At 39.4% G+C, this 21,380-nt stretch overlaps 1 protein-coding gene across 1 annotated transcript in view; it reads left to right on the top strand.

Annotated features, from left to right (window-relative positions):
* Nucleotides 1-20,103, top strand: part of TPH2 (tryptophan hydroxylase 2) — a 53,041-nt gene extending 32,938 nt beyond the window's left edge. The window contains exons 9-11 of the mRNA XM_062613751.1: nt 10,286-10,381; nt 17,742-17,875; nt 17,966-20,103. Coding sequence (XP_062469735.1) covers nt 10,286-10,381; nt 17,742-17,875; nt 17,966-18,140 — 405 coding nt within the window. The 3' untranslated portion in view covers nt 18,141-20,103. The remainder of the gene's footprint in view (nt 1-10,285; nt 10,382-17,741; nt 17,876-17,965) is intronic.
* Nucleotides 20,104-21,380: the final 1,277 nt, after the last annotated feature.

The following is a 21,380-nucleotide window of genomic DNA, read 5'->3' on the forward strand; positions in this document are numbered from 1 at the left end:
AAGCAGGCTAAGCAAATGCATTAAGAGCCATAAAGGGGACTCCCTTTGCACTTGTGTGATTAAACAAACATTGAGTTTAAATGCAGTGTTGCTGTTGGAAACTGTGATGTTTGAAAGCAAGTTTTATCTATTAAATCAATATCCAGTACATAGATGCAAGTAGTTAATTTTCTGTCTTAAATGTTTAGAAAATTAGTGTGGATGCTGTTATTTTTGGAATGAGCTACCCTTTTTGCTCCTCAAAAATAAATTTGAAATGGATATGACTGTAAAGAAATAGTTCATTTTTTCCTTGAAAGAAGAATTTTGTAACTTCAGTTCCAGTTGTCCCTGTCTCTTCAATGTGTTTCTACCCCCGAATTTCAGGTCTTGCAAAAGTTCTGAGATCCTTCAAGCCCCAGGAGGCTGCTCCACTTTCTGAAGATGTGACTTCCTCCATCAGCAGATACATTAGGACTTTTGCTGCTGATCATGGACACAAGAACCTCATGTCCCTCATCAGCTAAAATGTCATGGGAGGCTCAGTGGCTCTTCTGCACCACTCCTTGCAGTGCAATTGCCATATGCAGTAATTGGCTTGACAATTACAGGGGGACATAGCCTGCTCCAGGGAATTGCATTGTGAGAAGTGCCATATGCACCTGCTGCCTTACTTAGGGGAATGCCTGTTAGGGAAAACACTGGGGCCTGTCTCCAGGCTGGCAAGGATAGTTATTAAAGAGGCCTTGCAGCCCGCAGTAATTAATTCTGACAGTGGACTGGGCAGTGTTTCTGTAAACTCTCTGCTTATAGAATGAGGATTGCCTGTACTGTGATATTGTTGCGCCTTTGGTTCTTTTTAATCTGTGAATTTACCTTACCAGTCTATCAAAAGCTTCTCCCAGGATAAGTGGAAGAGACTCCAGTGCCAGTTTTCCTCTTATGCCATTTTCTTAGAGCATTGCAGCATGTTCAAAAGGGCAGGCCCTGCCTCCCTAGCCTAAAGTGGTATTTCAGGGAGTGTTGTAACTTTATATCTTCTCTTCTGAGTCTCCCTCCAAGTTTGCTTGCTGTGAGGTTGATCTCTTTAGAGAGGAGGAAACTATGTTGAACCAGTGCTGAGATCTATAGTTAACTGTGGGAAACGGGTCCTGAGGGCTGGCTTAGGCTTTTTGTAGAGATGCTGGCTCTGGATGCCAGAGGAAGAAAAGTGTCTGAGGTTGTTCTTGTCTGCTCTCTGGGTATTCTTCTAAGCAATGCAGTTCACAACTGGGGCAACAGTCTTAGAGTCAATGACTACCTAGAAAGTGGGAGTGTTCTCAGGTGAAGGAAAGCTAAATGATATCTTTTATGTGTATTGGTTCCAAATTCTGCTCTCGCTTGGGTCATGCCCAACAGGCTGAGGAAGCTGGGGCTGTTCAGCCTGGACAAGAGAAGGCTGCGTGGAGACCTCATAGCAGCCTTTCAGTATCTGAAGGGGGCCTATAGGGATGTTGGAGAGGGACTCTTCATTAGAGACTGTAGTGATAGGACAAGGGGTAATGGGTTAAAACTTAAACAGGGGAAGTTTAGATTGGATAGAAGAAGGAAATTCTTTCCTGTTAGGGTGGTGAGGCACTGGAATGGGTTGCCCAGGGAGGCTGTGAATGCTCCATCCCTGGCAGTGTTCAAGACCAGGTTGGATGAGGCTTTGGGTGATATGATTTAATGTAAGGTGTCCCTGCCCACAGCAGGGGGGCTGGAACTAGATGATCTTAAGGTCCTTTCCAGCCCTAACTATTCTATGATTCTATGATTCTATGCCAACCTGTCAGTGTTCAAGTCCTTAGCCCTCTGCTACAGAAATCATACTCTTCAAGCTGTAGCATAAGCCAAAAGGCTGAGGGAGCACTTCCAGGATGCCAGCCCTTGCCTATGTAGTGTATAAAATCAGGGTGGTACTTCCTTTGATGTTTTCTTAATGTAAAGTTCTCATTTGAAAGAGTAGCAGGACAAAGATGTGGAAAACAGGAACGGCAGATCCTGAAAAGACAGTCCCTGCTTGCAGACTGTGAATTGTGAAGCATCATGGTGGGTCGAGAGTGTCACATAAGGCAGCACAGACTGGAGAGTGTGGCTGGACAGCAGTGACATGTGTTTACTCTGCTTTTCTTTCTTTTCCTTTTTTGTTTCTTTTTAGTTTGACTTTCAGAGGACCCCATCTCTTGGAGTCCCAGCTAACATGTTGAAAGACCTAACTGTGCCTCTTATGTTAGCTGTCTTAGAATTGCTGAAATTTGAAGCAACAGCTTGAAAAGAAATGAGCAAATACTTCAGCTACTGTAGGGAGCTCTGAACATGAATTGATGTTACATGTTGTAAAATAATGTGGAAAGGGAATGGCTCATTATTGCACATCATTTGTTCTTAATAACTCCATATGAAATTAATAAACCTTAAAACCCCAGGTCTTAGAAGTTGTTCAAGGTAAGAGTCAAATGACAGGGAAGGGGAAATAGTAAGGGTGAAGCATTAGGGCTTCAATGCCTTATGTTCAACAAGTGATTTAAGCAGCAGTTCATAGGTTTGATGGTCGCATCTCCTTAGCTGTGTGTTAAGCTTCAGCACTACTAGTTCATTATGTTTTAAAAAGCTAGGAGGTCTTTGACAGTGTTGAGCAAGTTGAGGCAAGTGTGCTTTTGTGGGATTGATATTTTTGTATCATCTCTTTGGCTCCTAGCTTTGGTGGAAGGGAATTGTTGCCTGGCCAGGAAACACCAGCGTTTTTACACAGAAAGAGTTCCTGCTTAACTGTAGAGGTTCTTGATTCTGTGTCTCCAAAGGCCTCCAAGGTTTTCATCTGAGGGGTGGACAGACATTGTCTTTGTGCAGAGCAAGCTGGAATTCAGATTATTTAGGAGCAGTTCAGACATGGAGCAGGGTATCCATTGGCTCTAACTCTGTGAGAGCTAAGTGGAGTGGCAGCAGCAGAAAGATCCCAGAAGTGCTTCATCCTCCATTTTCCCTGCCTGCTCTTCAGAGTAGCAAGAGGGCCTCCTTCATGTGAGAATGAGCAATAGAAAGATGCATTCTCTTGAGTGACAGAAAAATGTTAGTAAGGATGCCCTCCATATCTTATTCCAGAAGGTATATTGCACCTGCAAGGTGGGCGACTGCCATACACATTTTCTTGTCTTGGCTGAGCTCACCAGTTTTGGAGGTACAGCTTTATTCCTTACCAATATCACTGTAGCATTTTGTTGCTTGAGGTATATTTTCTGTTTCCTTACAAACTCATGATGATAATTCTATTTTGGTTGCCATTACGAGTTTTTCTGCAGAAATTCCTGAAAAAAAGAAATGTTTCATTTCAAACTATTCACAAGGGGTTAAGCCCCGCTGTGCTTGTTGTAGTGTGTGCCCTCTTTCCATATGCCAAGCCTCTGCATTAGAGGAACTTGTATGTAGCGATACTGTGTGCTATGGCTGTCAACAGAACTGTGAGGGCTGGTCTGCATCTATCCCTGAGTGCTCTAATAAGCGGCACCACATCTACTCAAATTTCTGTTTATAAAGAGATTGTTCCAAGTATTCATCCTTAGTGAAAGGTCTGAATGCAAAGCAGTCAGATGAGGAGAAAAGGAGAATATTATTAAATATATACACTTTGAAATCCCCAAAGGAAGCCTCATTTCAGTGAGCCTAAATACATTTCAAAGTGGCACGCTAAACAAAATACTTCAGGAAGATAACTCAGAATAATTAAACTTTGTTTTCTTATTTGGAAGCGCTGTTGGCTGTGAGTAGGGTCACTGCCTTTGTTGGAGGTAGGCGAATCATCTATAATGAGGCTTAGCCATTGAATTTTACTTCTTTTCTGCTTTTGATCTATTCACAAGCTCATCATGAGATTTATTTGTTCAGAAATCTCCCTGCTTTTCTACTCAATAATGTTCCCACATGAATAGCTGTCAAATAGCCTGCATTGCTTGATGTCTGGACTTTTAACGTTGGCTGTGCTGGCTAGTTGCCTGGGTTACCTGTGTTATATCTATCTGTTTCTTGTAGTGGAGATTCTTGATACTACTCAGCAGGCTGTGTATTTTGAGTAATTCTAATGTGAAATGCCAGGTGGTTTTTTCAGTGACTATTGATGTGTTTAAGATAAGATTGAAAAATAAGCAACTATTGACAAGTTTATTTGCAACAGCTATGAAGAAAGCAAGCACAAACAAGGAGTCAACAGTATCTCTGAATCAACATTTGCTTGCAATTTGAACAACTTTTACAGAGGGGAAGAAAACACCATTAATTCTTAGGATTGGTTTCTAAAAATGGGATTTTTAGAGGTCCTTCAGTTGTACATAACTATGTTTTAGAAGATAATTAATTACAACTATATGTGAGATTTAATCTCTAGGTAAATAATTTTAGAGGCCTCCTAAAGAAAAAGGAATTATTCTTGCATATTGTGAACATACTTTGCATGTTGTGAACATATTTGTGAAGCACAAATACAAGCTGGCCAGAGACGGGATTGAGAGCAGCCCTGAGAAGAAAGATTTGGGGTGTTGGTTGACAAGAAGCTCAACATGACCCAGCAGTGTGCACTTGCAGCCTAGAGGGCCAACCATATGGGAGAGTGGTGAGGCCCTGGCACAGGTTGCCCAGAGAAGCTGTAGCTGTCGCATCCCTGGCAGTGTTCAAGGCCAGGCTGGATGGGGCTTTGAACAACCTGGTCTGGTGGAAGGTGTCCCTCCCCATGACAGAGGAGTTAGAACTAGATGATCCTTAAAGTCGCTTCCAACCCAAACCATTATGGCTTTATGACATAACACATATCTGAATCAAGAATGGTTCATTAAAAATCTTAAATACAATAGAATGAATGTAGAGATGTTTTCTGAAGTGTATTTATTTGCCACTGGACTTGCAATTATTTACACGCATCAATAGTTGTGTTCATAGCAACTAATTTCATACATATACGTAAAGTGATTGTGCTACTGTGTGTCAGTTTGGGGCTGTAGCACCATCCCATTACTGGTTCCTGTAGTGGTGAAGCATATCCTATCCATATGCTAAGGTTGCAGTCATGCAGTTACTCAATCTCGCTGCCTTTCCTCTCCTGACAGGGAGTGCAAGTGAATCAGGTCTTGACATGGTTGGTGTTCTCAGGACTCATGCTGACAACATCTTTAAAAAGTACTTTTAGAGAACAGATAAAATCTCAAGTTACACAGGATGCTGAAACTTGCCAAGTGAGCACAGATAATGGTCTCTATGCTATACCATAAGAAAACTAAGCAAAGTGGAATGGCTTGCAAGGCCCTTTTATGCTAGCAGATTTTGAACTACTGACTTTATGACCTTAGCACCCAAAACCCTGCACAAACTGTTTGCATATGTCCCAGGAGGGAGATTCCCAATTACAGAATGGTGTGATGTGAGGAGTGATTTTCAAAGGCTTAGAAACCAGTAAGATGAAGAGAGTTCAACTTATCAGTCCTCTTCTCCTGCCTTTGAAAATGTCTAAACAGCCTTGAATAATTTATTATTATTCTTAGTCACTTTTTTTTTTCTTTTTTGGTAGTCTAGTTTATAATGCAGGACAGTACCTGAAGAGCAGAGATTGTATCTCCCTTGGAGACCAGCCTTGGACTTAGCCAGGGCTTTCCAGGTAGATAGTAGGACAACTGTCTGACTCTTACTATCACACATATATGGGACGAGACCAGGTGCCCCAGTATCTTGTCTCTGATACTTGCAAACTGCAGACATCTGGAGGACAGTGTAGACTGAAAGCCATATGGTAGAAATATTTTCCTGGTATGCTGCTTCAGTTGCTAATGACTTTTGCTTCAGGCAGTCTGAAGGAAGAGATCTGCTCTATTAGTAATTAATAGCCCTTAATAGGATTTTCTTCCGTTGATCCATTTAATAATTTTTGGACCTGTGTAGACAGTGTTTCATGCACTTGACAGTAAAGTATCTTTTGTATACTTTCATTAAATAAGAGAAATAAATTAAAATCATTTTGGTTACTGTCTTATGCTCCTGGCAGTCTTGGTCATTAGGATGATGTCTCATAGAATCACAGAATGGTTTCAGTTGGAAGGGACCTTAAGACCTTGTAGTTCCACCCCTGCTGCTATGGGCAGGCACACCTTCCACTAGACCAGGTTGCTCAAAGCCCCATGCAACCTGGCCTTGAACACTGCTAGGGATGGGGCAGTCACAACTTCTCTGGGCAACCTCTTCCAGTGATTCACCTCCCTCCCAGTAAAGAGCTTCTGAATATCTAATCTAAATCTATGCTCTTTCAGTTTAAAGCCATTCTCCTTTGTCCTATCACTACATGCCCTTGTAAAAAGCTCCTCTCCAGATTTCTTGTAGGCGCCCTTTAGGAACTGGAAGGCTGCTCTAAAGTCTCCTCAGAGCCTTCTCTTCTCCAGGCTGAACAACCCCGAGTCTCTCAGCCTGTCTTCACTGCAGAGGTGCTTCAGCCTCTGATCATCTTTATGGTCCTCCTCAGGACTTGCTTGAGCAGGTCCACATCCTTGTTGTGGACCCCAGAGCTGGATGTAGTGCTGCAGGTGGGGTCTTACGAGGGCAGAGTAGAGGGGCAGGATCACCTTCTTTGACCTGCTGGTCACACTTCTTTTGATGCAGCCCAGGATATGGTTGGCTTTCTGGGCTGCAGGTGCACACTGCTGCATCATGTTGAGCTTCTCATCAATCAGCACGCCCAAGTCCTTCTCCTCAGGGCTGGGGAGAGTCTCTTGTCTTAAAAATTCTTTTCAATCCTTTATTTGGCTCTTTGATTCTTCATCTTACTTCGCTGGTTTGGGTAATGGAGGTACATTTTAGGTGAAGGCTTTTTAAGAACTACAGAATTTTTACAACATCCTACTTCAAAAGCCAACCTGTAGATAGCAAAGCCACACTTCATTCTAAAGATGAGGTGGAGCTGGGAGTAGGGGGGGGACAACAGGATATTGTTGAAGGGCCATGTGCCTGGGGCTGCAGGTTGGGGAGTATACCAGAAACATGACTAAGATTTGAAATCAGAGTCTGTGTGCCCCATTTTGCTTGCATTCAGCATGTGCTTGCATTCAGCAAGTAATCACATATAACAACAATAATAAGCTATTTGCCTTCCGGTGAGGCTTTAACAAATTTATTATTCTCAACAGCCATTTCTTTGTCCTATCGTCCCCACTCCAGTGTCAGTTATAGTTATCTCATATAAAATACAGATTACCACAGTCAGTGTGGTTCACCGTACAAAGAGAGTGATTAAGTGGGTATTTCTGGGTCTGGTCTTATAAAACGTGTCTCTGTATAGTTAACATTCAACCTCATCAGGTGCCTCCGTGTTTGTAGACTTGAGAGTACAGCTTGCCAAAGCCTGCGGAGTCTTGTAAGGCACTGAGTGAGCCTGTGAGTAGAGGCAGGGGGGAATCGTGTGTTGCTGACTAATGATCTGAAGATGGCAGTATTGGGTGAGCTATCGCGTTTTCTTAGCTAAGCAGAGGTCCCTTAAATACAGAAATTGTAGTTGTTGCATATGGCAAATTTATCAAAAAATCAGCTTTTCATCTGAAGGGCTTTTCTTAATGCTGTAGCTTAATACCAGAAGTTAGTAGTAGGGAGATGTATTTTATCATCTGGTCATTTTCCATGCATTTTATTTGAGTTAGTTATCCTGAGACTGTAAGTTTTATCAGTGCTGAAGATAGGCTGTCATCAGCGAGTGTTGGCTCATAAATATAATAATAGTATATTTTCTTATAATAGTAACAATTGTAATAATTTTTGAACTTAAGTAAAATAAAGCTCTCTTTGTGTGCTATGTGTCTATCAAGGAGGAACTGCCATTGAGGTCTCCCTCTGTCTTAAGCACACCCTACTCCATGGCAGCAAGGACTGCTCTCACCTTTGCCAGTGTTAGCTCTCTGCCTTCTGCCCCTTCATTCCCCAGCAGTGCACCTCCTCAGGAGAGTGGAGATCATTTCTCTTCCCTCCCTCCACTGTTCCTACGGATTGCTAAGTGGGAATTCTCCTGTGGGCAGCCTGACATTGGTTTGGTCCTTCTCAGCCTGAGAAAGGTCTACAGTAAAAGTGTCCCACATTGAGGAACAAAGTCATGGCTGCTCTTACAGATCTATAACAGACAAATACCAGACCATGCCCTTTTTAGCTGCAGCTGGTTTTAAGAATGGAAGTGACTGTGATCACCACTGTGTTTTATCAGCATCCCAGTCCTGCTGTGTATCTGTCAGGGTGTTCATGTTCAGAGCATAAGAACCACTACCTGGTGTGTTGTTTTAAGAGAGTTAATGGAAAATTCGAAGGTGTTAGTGGGATTTAAAGTGTAAAGCTGAGTGGTCCATTGCTGACAGTGCCGGCATGTACAGAAGTAGGACTGTAGGTAGCCTCCTGAAGGTTTTCCTGGCAAAATATTCAGGCAGGGAAGCTAACTTTGTACTCTTTTTGGCAGTAGGTCTCTCAGCTTCACTCATCATTCCTAGTGATGCCTTTGACATTTTGTGCACCTGGCTATTTGTCCCTGAGGTGTCTTTTTTAGAAACCAATTGTCTTGGCCTTCTTTTAAATGACGACACCAGCTCATTACATCTTAATAAAATATTTTATGACAGTTTGCCTTTATCTGAGTCAAAAACAAGGCCAGTGGTGGAGCTTTGATTTTTTTTTTTTTTTTTTTTTTTTTTTTTTTAATTGGCATTTTTTTTCTGGTCAGAGTTGTGCTTTCACCTCCCCTAGTGGATATCTGTGCCTTTGCTGTGGTGGAATCTGACTCAAGGCATTTGAAGTCACCACAACCTTTTCTTCTTGCCAGCTGACTTAGCAGCTGTGGATTAGACACAGGGCTCATATTTTTATTCTTTTTTATCACACCCATCTATATAGTGCCATGCTGCATGAATCACTAGCTCTACAGGAACTTTTATGAGGCAGAGAAATGAATCATTTGTCAATTTCTAAACATTTGTTGAACTTAAAAAAGCTGTTAATTTCTGCTCTTTTGCGTTTAGTATGATGCTCAACCTGGAAGAGTGGGGGTTTAAGAGGGAAATGGATGAAAAATAAGTAATCATGTTAGGATCCATTCTCAAGTAATTCAGAAAATCTAAAGACGTAGTGCCAAATACTGGGTTCTTATCCTAAATTCGTATTTCCTGCAAAGACTTGTAAATCTGTTTGGTTCAGTGGAGTTATGTCCTTTTGCACAAAACCTGAAATTGTCAGGTAATGTAATAAGCACACATGTATATAGATATGTGTGTATACATGCAATATATGTAATGTTTTTGTTCAAGTTAGAAATCAACTTCCTAAAACCTTCATATGTAGAAATAGTTACTAGCTTAATCTCAACTGTTTGATCTAACATCAAAAAGTAATCTTGATGTGTCATAGCAAAACCAAACTAAAACATGGTACCATAGGAGCAGAAGTGACTGTCTTCTTTTGCATTTAGTGGTCAGTGAGCTATCTGTGCTTCTAATGGTCTTCCTAGCATTTAACTTTGTTGGGTGGATACAGCAAAGTTAGTTACAGTACTGTTATGCCAGTTTAGCGCCTCTCTTTCATAGTTCCTCATCAGTTCGTTATCAGATATGTTACCTGATTGAATGTAGACCTAAAGAACAATTGTAATGGATTGGTCAAGTGAACTTATTCAACTGACTGTAATTTTCTTTCTGTAATTCAAGAAGCCAAGTGGCATATTAGTTCTTCATTTATGACAGTGTAAAATCAAGTGAAGCCTATGGCCTCGGCTCAAGAAGGCTCTTAAACACATACATGTAAGTAAGTTAATTCTAACTCAAGAAAGTACTTCAATATGTGACGCACTTTAAAGTGGCATCAGCTCGAGCTTAAAGCTGTGTGCTCTGAACTAGATCTCAGAGATATTCAGAGGCTTCTAGATAGGCAGACCAGCTACCTCGCAGGATTTTATTTTAAGTCACCTCATTTATTTCAGGAGGTTTCAAAAATCTCTGCAGATTACTATCAGTGCTTTTGAGACCTAAATGATCTTGCTTGTCTGTTCCTAACTGGCCATTCCTGTGAACTGATTGGGTTCAGAAAAAAAGCAGAATCACACATTTTTGTGCAAAGCTCTGCTAGTGCAGACCATGACATTTAAAGTACTTAGCAGTAACAACATACTTTATCTGAATTTATGTGAAAGACATGAAATTCTGAAGAAGTGGGGCAATCAAGCGAATATGGTACCAATTGTCATTGCTGAAGTGCCTGTTTGCAGCTGCACTATATGTATCTTTATGTTTTGCAGTGCTATTTTTTTACAATTGAATTTGGCCTTTGCAAGCAAGAAGGACAGCTACGTGCTTATGGGGCAGGACTTCTGTCTTCTATTGGCGAATTAAAGGTATGTGTCCTTAAAGCAGAATCAACTTTTTTTTTTTATTCTTAACAAAATAATAGTTGGACGTAAATATTTTGACTTCCAAATAGCAGCTAAAGTTGTCAGGATAAAAAGCTTACTTTTAAAGTGTGATATTGACCTAAAAGCTTTGTTTGAAATATCAGCTGGCACTTGAAGCATGAAATGGATTTGTAAGGCCCAAAGTACCAAAGCAACTACAAACTACAGAGCTAGTTTCTGTTTGAATTTGCATTTCTTGTAAAAGGAGGCTTGTAGGTTTTAAAGGTGAGTGTTTCTTGTGCTCTGAAAACTTTGTTTAGAAAAGAAGCATATAATTTTACAACATACAAAAAATGTTTTGAAATCATATGTGGTTCTGGTGTAAGTAATCCAGCGTATTTCAATTGATTCATTATTGATATTAAAAGAACAACATTTATTAGGGTCCTGATTCAGTAGTTTAATCATATTTAAAGTTAAGGAATGCATATGAATTCATGCTAGATTTGAAGTACATGCCAGTGTGACAATACCTAGAGCCCTATTCTTATAAATGTGAAAGTGTTTAACCTTGCATGATGTGAGTAGTTGTAGTGGATCATTTGTTGCCTCTTTTTATGCCTAGAAAACATAGAGAACAAGCAAAAAGTATTTTGTCACAAGTCTAGTATTTTGGGGCATAATACATCTCTCTCTTGGGAAGATGGGAGGGAGGGAGAGGGAGTAGTTCCGTCTTCTGGCACCTAAATGAACTCTTGGTGGCTTTTCAGGTAAAGATTTGGTTTTAGAAAGCATGTACAGAATAGTATATGTATACAGTATATGTATAATAGTATTTACAAACTGTTTTGCAATATATCTGCTGTTTATTTATGTTTAACTTCTCCCCACCCTCCTGCGCTGGCTTTTTTGGTGAACTACCTAGCAGTTTAATAGAAGGATCTCAGTCTCTTCTTTCATGTTCGTTTCACCTGTAACTGAGAATATTCATGGTGAAGCTCATTAGTCAGATTGCTATTCTTTCATTAGTAGAAAAAAGGTTGAAGAAAATTGCCTTCTCCAGTATTTTTCTTTGGTTGCATTACAGCTGCTCTAAGTTTATTGCATACTTCAGCCACAGTGCTCTGTATTAGCCTAGTAATATTTTATACTCACAGTGCAAAGATGGTTAGATGCAGAGAGATGAATATGTCCCACTTCTTCTGGCCCTACAACATTCAGTGCTAAGCCCCAAACTCCGTGCAGGAGTCTGCAGAGAATCAGGTCTTTATTTAAACTAACAGTTACAGTCATTAGGTAATGACCCTGAAAGTACCCGTCACATCATTTACAAAATCTAAGGGCAAAAAAGTGAGGAGATGAATAGTCAAGAATGAAATAAATCTTTTACCATCAATGTCATAAACAAACACATTATTCTTGTCAAGTCCGCATATTTTGTTACCTCACATTTGTGATCCCAAATCTGTGTTCTTCACTCACCAGTAATCTCATAGTATAAATGCAAAGAATAATCCTTTTGAAAAGCAACGGTAAAAATTAAATAATGTGCCCACTAATGGACTATATTGATCTGCTTCAAAGGTATGGCCATATATCATAATAATTTTACCATAAATCAATAATATTATATACTTTTCTATTATACTACATATATATTTCATACATGGGAAATCAGAAGGGACTATTCGATCATCTGGTTTGACCTCTTGTGTATCGTAAGCTATTAAATTTCTCCAGATCTTGCATATACTGAGCATAGGGACTTAAGTTGGACATTTCAGTTATTGAGAAACTAAGGACTTGTGTGCTGCAGGCACAGAACAGCACCATACCACAAATAGCCAGTCTCCATGAAGAAAATGGTGAGGTGAAAAACGTCTGGGGCTGTGCTTCATGGTAGAAAATAAGGTAAAAGGTAAGGAAAAAAATGTAAAACACTACTAAGTTTTCTGCTAATATGACCATAGGGAAAGCTGTTTCTACACCAGAAACCTGGCAGTGAATGTGCTCTTCTTAACAAGATACATCAGGCAAATGCTTAGGAAGGAAAATATCTGGCTGCCCATGGGATTGGTGCACAGTCTTGCATCAAGCCGTACAAGTTTCTGATGTTTCCTGGGAAAGCAAACTCCCTTACTTCCACCTCCTCACACATATTGGGAGGGAAAATGTCTTCTTTAACCTGAAGGTGTCTGAAAGATAATGCTAATATAACAGACTTTGGTTGAGATCCTGATAATATCAATATCCTGATTCTAACTAAAATCCTCATGGATGGCAGGAACTGCTCTCAAAATGATAACAATACTGGATATTTCTGTGGTGAGTGGGGATGAATAGAAAACTGAGATTGCATGGTTATGAAGTCTGACCCTCGTATGCAGATCCCATGCTTCTCACAGGAGTTGGAGTGAAGAAGCCCTTTCAGAAATAAATACTGCCATTCTTAGACAACAGTGATTGTGAGCCTGTTGTCCAATCTCTGAAGAAGTTCAAATACTTATTTATCCTTGCCACTAGGAAGGTAGATTTTGTGTCAGTGTTGAGTTTTGCTGCCTTGATTTTACAGGCATTTGATAATAACATGGTTTTGTCAGCAAGAAGAAAAGCTGTTCTCCAGCTGCCCACCCTATCAGCTCTCTTTTCAGTGCAACAATATTATTTAAAGGACGCAAAACAGTGCCTAATTTTATGGATAATTTTTAGAAATTTCTAGATATAAATGACTTGCATTATTTGAAGGCTGGGAGTGGCCTACAGTATTTGGGCCTTTCAGATGAATGAATGGCTTGTTCAGTCATCCCGGTTTCTATATTACATGTCTCCGGTCTGCAAATCTGGTAAACAACTTCAGCAACAAAGAACTATAGAAGCTAGAGAAATGTGGGCACCAGCCTATCAATATAGGATTTTCTTCAAGTCTTTTTCCTCACTCAATACTGAGACTTCAAATTTCAGAAACTGAAAAATGCAGCTCCTGATGTGCATGTTATGGAAGCATGAGGCAAAAAACTTTTAAAAGCACAACAAAATAAGGAGAAAGAGAAGATTAGAAGTGAAGCCCGGGGGGAAACAAATAGTACAGTAAGTAGTTATAAAATGTTCTGCCTAATATAGTCAGGTTAACTCTAGCTAATGCTATTACACAGTATATATTTGGGGCTTAGAGATAAGGCAGAAATAATGTACATTTCAATTATTAAAACTATTTCTAAAAAGCAGTACAAATGTCTTTGGAAACTTTAATCCATTTGCTTTGTATGATGCTCTCTTGAATTCTTTCATTAAAGGAGTCTCCTATTAACTTTAGTTGGCTGTAGATCAAGTCATATATCCCTGTTATATGCTTCTATATTTACCAGAGAGGTAGACTTCAGATCTTTCTGTATAGATTTTTAAAGTCAAATATGATGTCCATGTACGATGTCATATTTTGTTTTAATGATAATTTATGTTAAGGAGAGCCAGCATTAGCCTTTATAACCAAAATGATTCAAATAAAAGCTTTGACTCTGTTTTCTGAAGAGGATGAAGATGATGGAGAAAACAGCTGATGGATCCCAGGTGCTCATTTTAGTGGCCTTTTTAAATAGAGAGTCTTTCCCTTATTTGTCTAAACAATATAGAAAATTATACCAATGAAAAAAAGAAAAAAATCTGGTAAAATCAGGACACTGTCAGATTTGCAACCTGTGTCGTAGATAATCAGAAAAACCTTTAAGAGCAGGTTTCCCAATACTCTGTTCCCGCCTTGAAATAATAAGGTAGTAAAACCAGTACTGGCACACAGACAGCTTCTCATCTGTGTCCTTATTCTGCCCTCCTCTACTTCGCAGACAGTGCTGTATTTATAACTCATCTGAAGTTTTCTCCTTGCCAGCTGAAGATTTTTTTTTTTGGTGTTTTTTTTTTTTTTGGGGGGGGGGGGGGGTGATGGGGGAGGGTGTTGGTGAAACTGGAAAACTCCAAGTTATATTATTACACTCAATTCTTTGTACTCAGAGGAGAAATTGCAAGACCAAGCTCTTCCTTTGTGTGTCAATGGTAGTGTTCACTTAGGAAGTGATTAATGGTTCTCGGCTCAGTGTAAATGCCTGGTGCCTTCTGAGATGCCCCAGTATATCTGACCAGCTCTCTCCAGCTGCCACTTCGGAAATGCATAAGTCTTCTTTAGGACTTGTGCTGTATCTTCCATCCCTATACAGATGCATCAAACATCCTGGGCCCTAGAGACCTGTGGTTAGGTACCTCAATCGGTCTCAACCTTTGATCTAGCAGGTCATTGAGGCATTTCTTTAGTGCTGTGCTTATTTCCAATATGGCAGTCGTCTGATTCTTAAACTGTCTGGTTGTCTGATAGTGCTGCTTTTCCTGGGAATCAGGGATGATTCATTTGGAATTTTCACTCCAAACACTTGTTGCTTGAACTGAATGAGAATCACCAATGGCCGTATTAGCACAAGCAGTACAGTTTGTATGAATGGGCCCTTAGAGACAGTTATAACAAATGCACAAGATGGTAAAATGCTCTGACCAAATGTTGTTTTCCTTATGATTGTTAACGTTGACATTTTTTTGGATAACTGAAGAGGTCTCCAATGGAGAAATCTGTATTGGATACTTGCTTATTTGAGTTCAACAAAGAACTGAATGTCCAACCAGAACATAAGTGAATAGCATGCATTAAAAAATATAGCTTGGAAGCTTTTAGACTCACCAGGTAGTTTTTCGTTGAGATTCTGTGCATCATAATGTTGAAAGTGCCAGACCTCTAGTTTGGCTTTGAAACAGTGTCCTGACCACCCTAGTTCACACCAGGCAGTTTATGTTCTATCTGAAGGTTTGTGTGCAGGTTCAGTTCAGTTTCTGAGCTCTGCCGTCGCTGGTGTCAGCATGTCAAGTCAATAGTAGACATCAGAGGCACTAGGCTGCAGGCTTTGAAAACATCTAGAGTCACAGAGATGTTTCCCGTTGCTTTAGTAGGCATGCCAATGCCTGCTTGATGCAAGAGCCAGAAGACCGTATCCAAGAATGGAGATAGATAGGTATCTTGGGTGTGAATTCATCAGAATGTAGGCACTTCATTCCTAAACTGCATCCCTAAAAACAACTTATCGGTTGTCACCTAACTTTGAAGGCATGCCTGAGTCCTTTACCCTCTGCTTCCAGGTTGTATGTTTCCTGGTTTCTGCACATCCCAGTCTCTGCAGAGTTGCTTTGTGAAGCAGCACCTCTGCCATGCGTAAACTGAACTGGGATCCAGAAAGTAGGAGGCGTTTCATATACAAGATCTGAAGAGAATAACCAGAAGGGCTTTCTCAGAGCACATCCACTGTGATAAAGAATTAGCTTTTTCTTCTCTTTAAATTCTCCCTTTTTATAAAATCGGTGCTAAGTGACCAGAGCAGTTGTTCATGATGTAGGAGCCACAGGCTGAATCCTTTCTCGCCTCTGATGTCTTATATCCCAAGGAGTAGGACTAGCCCAGCAGAGGCCATTAGTGAATGAAGGAGAAGAGGGAATGACAACACTGTCACCCTTTCTGTTGAAGCTGTCACAGTATAGGAAAGAAACCATGAGCCAGAAGTGGTCACCTACTGATTTGGTTCCTAAGAAAATGTGACCCATATCACTCTCGATCCCCTGCACAGCGCGTCACCCAGTTTTAAAACTGTGTTTTAGACATCTGAGGCATCAAGTCTCACCTGGAAGTATGAAGGCACCTTTAGAGGAGTTGTTTTTAGCTATAGTTAGCGTCCCAGGTCATTTTAATTCCCAGTCAATAAAAACACATTCATTTTGGTAGAAGGAGGTAAATGCCTAAATTTACAGCCACTCAACCACATCATGGCTCTGAAAGGAGAAAGTGACGACAGATATAGAAAGTGGCCTATGGTGAGCCTGTTTCTGCAATGCATTTAGAAGAGGATGCTATTCAAGACAGGCCATTTTTTACTTTATTTTTTGAAACCTGTTTAACTGATGGCTGGCTAGAAACAGCAAACCTTGTGAGAAGGAAAAGATACATGTACTAAAGAAAGTAAATTCCCTGACATTTTAAGTTTTCATACATTAATTTTTCATGTATTTATTTTTGGAGATAGAAGAGGTGGGAGGAAGAGGTTCTTGTTCCAGTTTTATGTCCTGTTATTTGGAGACTGCAGGTTGAGAGCTAGTGTGATATTTTCAGAGCCTTTCACAGGGATTTAGAAATGAGCTTAAGCAAAAGCTTGGATAAAAGGTGTGGTGAATACCTTAATATTAATACCTTACTCTGCTATAAAGAGTGTCCATGAAGGAAAAAAAAGTAAAGAAATAAGAGTCACCTTTGAACGTCAGGGATCTGCTCCCTCCCTGTCATTTCTCCATGGTTTTCATGTACATCTTCACTATGGGTATATATTAGAAGACTGAAAAAGGTTGAAAGTTGACCTAAATATGCTTTCTTTCCTTAGCTTATACTTCTATACAGAGCACTGAGAATGAAAATACATGTGCTCTAAAAATTAGGGTAGATCCAAAAGCTAATACAATTATTCAAATAGAAAGGGGGGCTAGAAAAAGATTGTGTTGGAAAACATCTCAGTACCTGATTCTCAGTTTTGGAACTTCTGCATCCTTTCTAGTGGTTTGTGCCTGTCACATAAAAAGAAAGGCTAACTGGAAATTTCTTCTCTGGGTAGCAGCATTTGATGCATCATCTGCCCATAGTCTGCTCTGTACTTATTTGTGCCTTTTTATTTAGTTATTTTTTTTTCTTTACTATATAGAGCATTATTGCTCAGCAGTATGTGGCAGAATGTAGTGCATTTCGTCAGCATGCAATATAAGTGGGCATTATTTAATTGGTTTTCAGATACATAGTTTCTTAAACTCACTGTTAGGAAAATAGTATATGATTTCGGCCTGGAAATGTAAAGCACAGATTATATGAATGGTTTGGTCAGACTCAGTTCACCCACCAAGGTGATCATCAGTTCTGCCAGTTAAGTGACATTTTGGGCGTATACATATTTGTAGTTGTACAGATAAATTTTTAGGTATGATTATTTGATGACTTTCCTGTTTCCAGCTGAGGATTTATGTTTGAATGCCTACATGGCAGGTGAATTTCTAATCTCCTCTGTATTATTTTAATAATCATTTTTGGGGAAAAATTACTCTTGTAAAAAGAGCTTTTTTAAGTAACAAATGATTTATTCTGCTCAAACTGAAAAACCACTGTGTATGTAAAATGAGAGGCTATTAACTAAAGGGAAACACACAGCACAGTGATATAAAAGCTATATATATGAACAGCTGTATAGATGCACAGCAGTATTGAAATGCAGTTTAAAAGATCCTCTTGTGTATTTTGCAGCATGCTCTCTCTGACAAGGCCAATGTGAAAACATTTGATCCAAAGACAACCTGTTTGCAAGAATGCCTTATCACTACCTTCCAGGAAGCTTACTTTGTTTCAGAAAGTTTTGAAGAAGCCAAAGAAAAGATGAGGTAAAATATTTCCCTTGACTCAAAAATCTAGTTTTCTCTTCTTTAGCAGTCAAAAAACCCCAGATATGTTAATTTTGTTTTTTCTTCCAGGGACTTTGCCAAATCAATCAATCGTCCCTTCTCTGTGTATTTCAATCCATATACACAAAGCATTGAGATTCTGAAGGATACCAGGAGTATAGAAAATGTTGTTCAGGACCTCCGCAGTGATCTGAACACTGTATGTGATGCTTTAAGCAAAATGAACAGATATTTGGGGATTTGATATTTGTGGCACTGTAATTTGCTGTTAGTTGCTTTTTTCTGTAGCCAGTCTTGTAACATCACATGATACGGCTAACTTCTCAAACCTATCAATTTTCCCTTTGCAGCTTGGCCTATGGCTTGCATCATTGTGTAGCTCTGTCTGATTGTAATGTGCAGACAAACCAAGGCAATGCTAATTTGTAAATGCAACATGGAATGTGGCAAAATATAGTCATCAATTCCTCAATACAATGTCATGTAGAAGTACACCATTAAAAACTTACCCGGCAATGGTTTTGTTTCCATAAGATGTTTCACTTCAGTGTATAAGAAACAGTTGCTGAATTCATTAAGTCTTTTTCTTTATAATCCTTTTCCTCCCATAGGAATCCAGAAAGAAATATTTGCAACGTTTTAATTTTCTTTATAAGAGAATCTGTATTTCCTTCTGTAGTGTGAAGACAATGTTTTGCCCATATATCTGTAACAGAACTGAGTGTCTCTTGTGACTGAACAATACAATTTATATACCAGCGCTGAGATCAGGAAGGCTATGTATCAGTACTAAAAGGTCCATGGAGGTTACAGATTATGAGCTCTCACACCTGACAAATGTTCAACGTGGCTGAATAATTGCAACATAATAAAAAAATGGAAAACCTCTGACAATTGGTGTAGCAAGGTAGTTCTAGTTCCTTCCTGTGTTACTGATGAGAGTCCTGAGCATACTTCCTCTACAAGGGCCATATGGGAGTAAGAGAAGTGCTTGTGTTAATTCTGGGTTGTTAGATGTGTATATAAAGCACTTCTACATCATTGTGTGCCCTCTGCATTCCCTTGTCTTTTGAACATACTTCTCTTGCATTTCATGCATAATTTGCCTTTCCTCATTATGCCACAGTCAACCTTGACATGGCCATGCATGAATGGGTCTATGCTGTATCAGTATCAGCACATATAAAAGGGTGAATATGGAAGTTGTTATTTAATTACAGCCAAGACAATTATCAGTTAGTAGATTACTTGTGGGGTGATTAAATCATGGAGACACCCAAGCTGCCTAGTTTGTACCAGATGGATGCAGGTAATGCCTGAATTAATAAAGTCTAAGTTAGCAAGCTCTGACAGAAGTACAAGCTCTGTCTGGGGAGCATAGTGCAGAAATATTTGAGCTGGCTCTTATCTGGAAGCAATAATTATGCATGTCTTTCCTTTATCTGGGTTATTCTCTTCCCCTATTAGCCAAGATAATGGAGAGCTGGCTCTATTGTATAAACCCTTCTTAGTGGAAACCACATGGCTTATGCAGATCATGTCAGTATAGGTGAAAGTGTTATAGCTTACATGCATGGAAAATAGGTATTTATTGAAGCTGCTCTCACAGCTGAAAGAGTCATGCAGATAGATACTCTTAATTGTTGCTAGCAATTTCAGCATAAAAAGAGCACCACTTGATAGTACCAGCATATCCTTAAATAAGAGGCAGATCTATAAGATAATTTTTCATTGGGAAATCTGCCACCTCCTCAAAGATAACTATGAGATAACAGAAAATGCTCTTTTCTCCATATGATCCCTGCTACATTCCAACGCTGCTGTTAATAGGGTGTGGAAAAATCTAGTTTTAGATTTAACTGTGACTGCCGTTGGTACAGATGAAGAGCTGTTGAATTATCCCATGGGGATCAGCATGCCGGAGCAGTTTTTAACTTCCTGACGTTAGTGCTGACTCTGTTAGCTACCACTTATCACAGAGGAATTGCTGGCAACCTTGGCATGGATGTTTGTCCTTTTTTTTTTTTTTTTCCCATGGAATCTGATAAACCCCTTTTAGCCCTTCCTGGAGAAAATGGACTGTGTTGAGATTTGCTTTAAGTGGTCTGAAAAAATCATTGTACAAGGAATAGTAGATCTTACTCTGTTCAAGAACTAAGTATTGTTGCTTGCTTAAGTAAAATAAAGCTGCAATGAGTAACAAAGTTCCTAGCTTGCAGAGTTACTGCGGCTTTCCCTTTAATCAGAATAATGCAGGAAAACTTGAAACATTTATAATATCTGGATTTATTCTTGACTTTTCTGAACAGCTTAAAATAAGAATTCCATAGCAGTAAAACAACAGAAGCATATCTTTGTTTTGTTTTGTGCTGTTACTAAGTAAATCTTATTATGGATTAGGGAGAAACCCTTGAAATCCAATAGTCATTTTAGGACTAATGATGGCAAGGAAACTGTCTACAATGAAGATATAATGTCAATGAAACAGAACATTGTCAAAGGATAATGGGCTCTTGCTGCTAGATATATGCTTAATCCAATGATTTTATTTCTATTATACAACATGATTAAAAATAAATTAAATATAATGGACTAAGGAATAATAGTGGCTTAGACAATTTCTCATTGTTTTTGCATAGTAAAGCTGCCTTCCCACAGGCTGTGGAGCAAACAGGCTTTGGGCTTCAGCCAGGCAGGAGCCAGGCCTAGGAAGGAATGCTTTAAAAAGTGCACTATTGCACTTTTATGAATCAAATAGTTTCAGCTTAGCTGAAATTCATCTCTGTGGTTTTTATTAGCAAATTAAGATCAGCCATGCAGCAATCTCCTACGATGACAAGCTCATTTAGGCATAATGAGAGAATTATTGACAGTTATCAGATTATACTAATGTTTCATTTAAAATAGGCCATATTTATCTAAGGTGCTTGTTTAGCTGTAGTGAGCTGGACTCTGGAAATTGGACTTCTGGCTTAGGCTCATTTATTTCCTGTGTAATTCTGAACTGATGCTTTATGGGTCTAAGATATATGCACTTGCTTTGCCTGCACAGAGTAAATGGGCCCAAGCTTAATGAATGTAAAGCATTGCAGTGTTTACTACCATGGAAAGTCTAAAATGAAAAACAACACTCTGAGACATGGCAGCAAATAGAAATACCAACTTTCATTTGCAAACCAAGACATGGTTCATGCATTTCATTTCATTTGTTTGGTAGAGGGGATGGAGTGGGAAAGGTGTTAACACAATATATTGTGTTTTCCCTCTCTACTTTTTGAGGCCTGTTTAGAATCCTGTTTTATGTTTAGCCGTTCAGGACACTGTCACAAAGTAAGGTCTTTTCCTTTTTTTTTTTTATTTTTTTGTTATTATATTGTAATGTAATGAAGAGAATTCCAGAAATTCACTGCACTATAAGGAATATTTATGGCTGCACTGTAATGGATTACAGAAGAAAGTTTCCTATCTTTGTAAAGGACAGCCT

This window comes from Pezoporus occidentalis, unplaced genomic scaffold (genome assembly GCF_034315485.1).
Source record: "Pezoporus occidentalis ecotype Australia unplaced genomic scaffold, CSIRO_AGI_Poc_V1 ctg17, whole genome shotgun sequence".
NCBI lineage: Eukaryota > Metazoa > Chordata > Aves > Psittaciformes > Psittacidae > Pezoporus > Pezoporus occidentalis.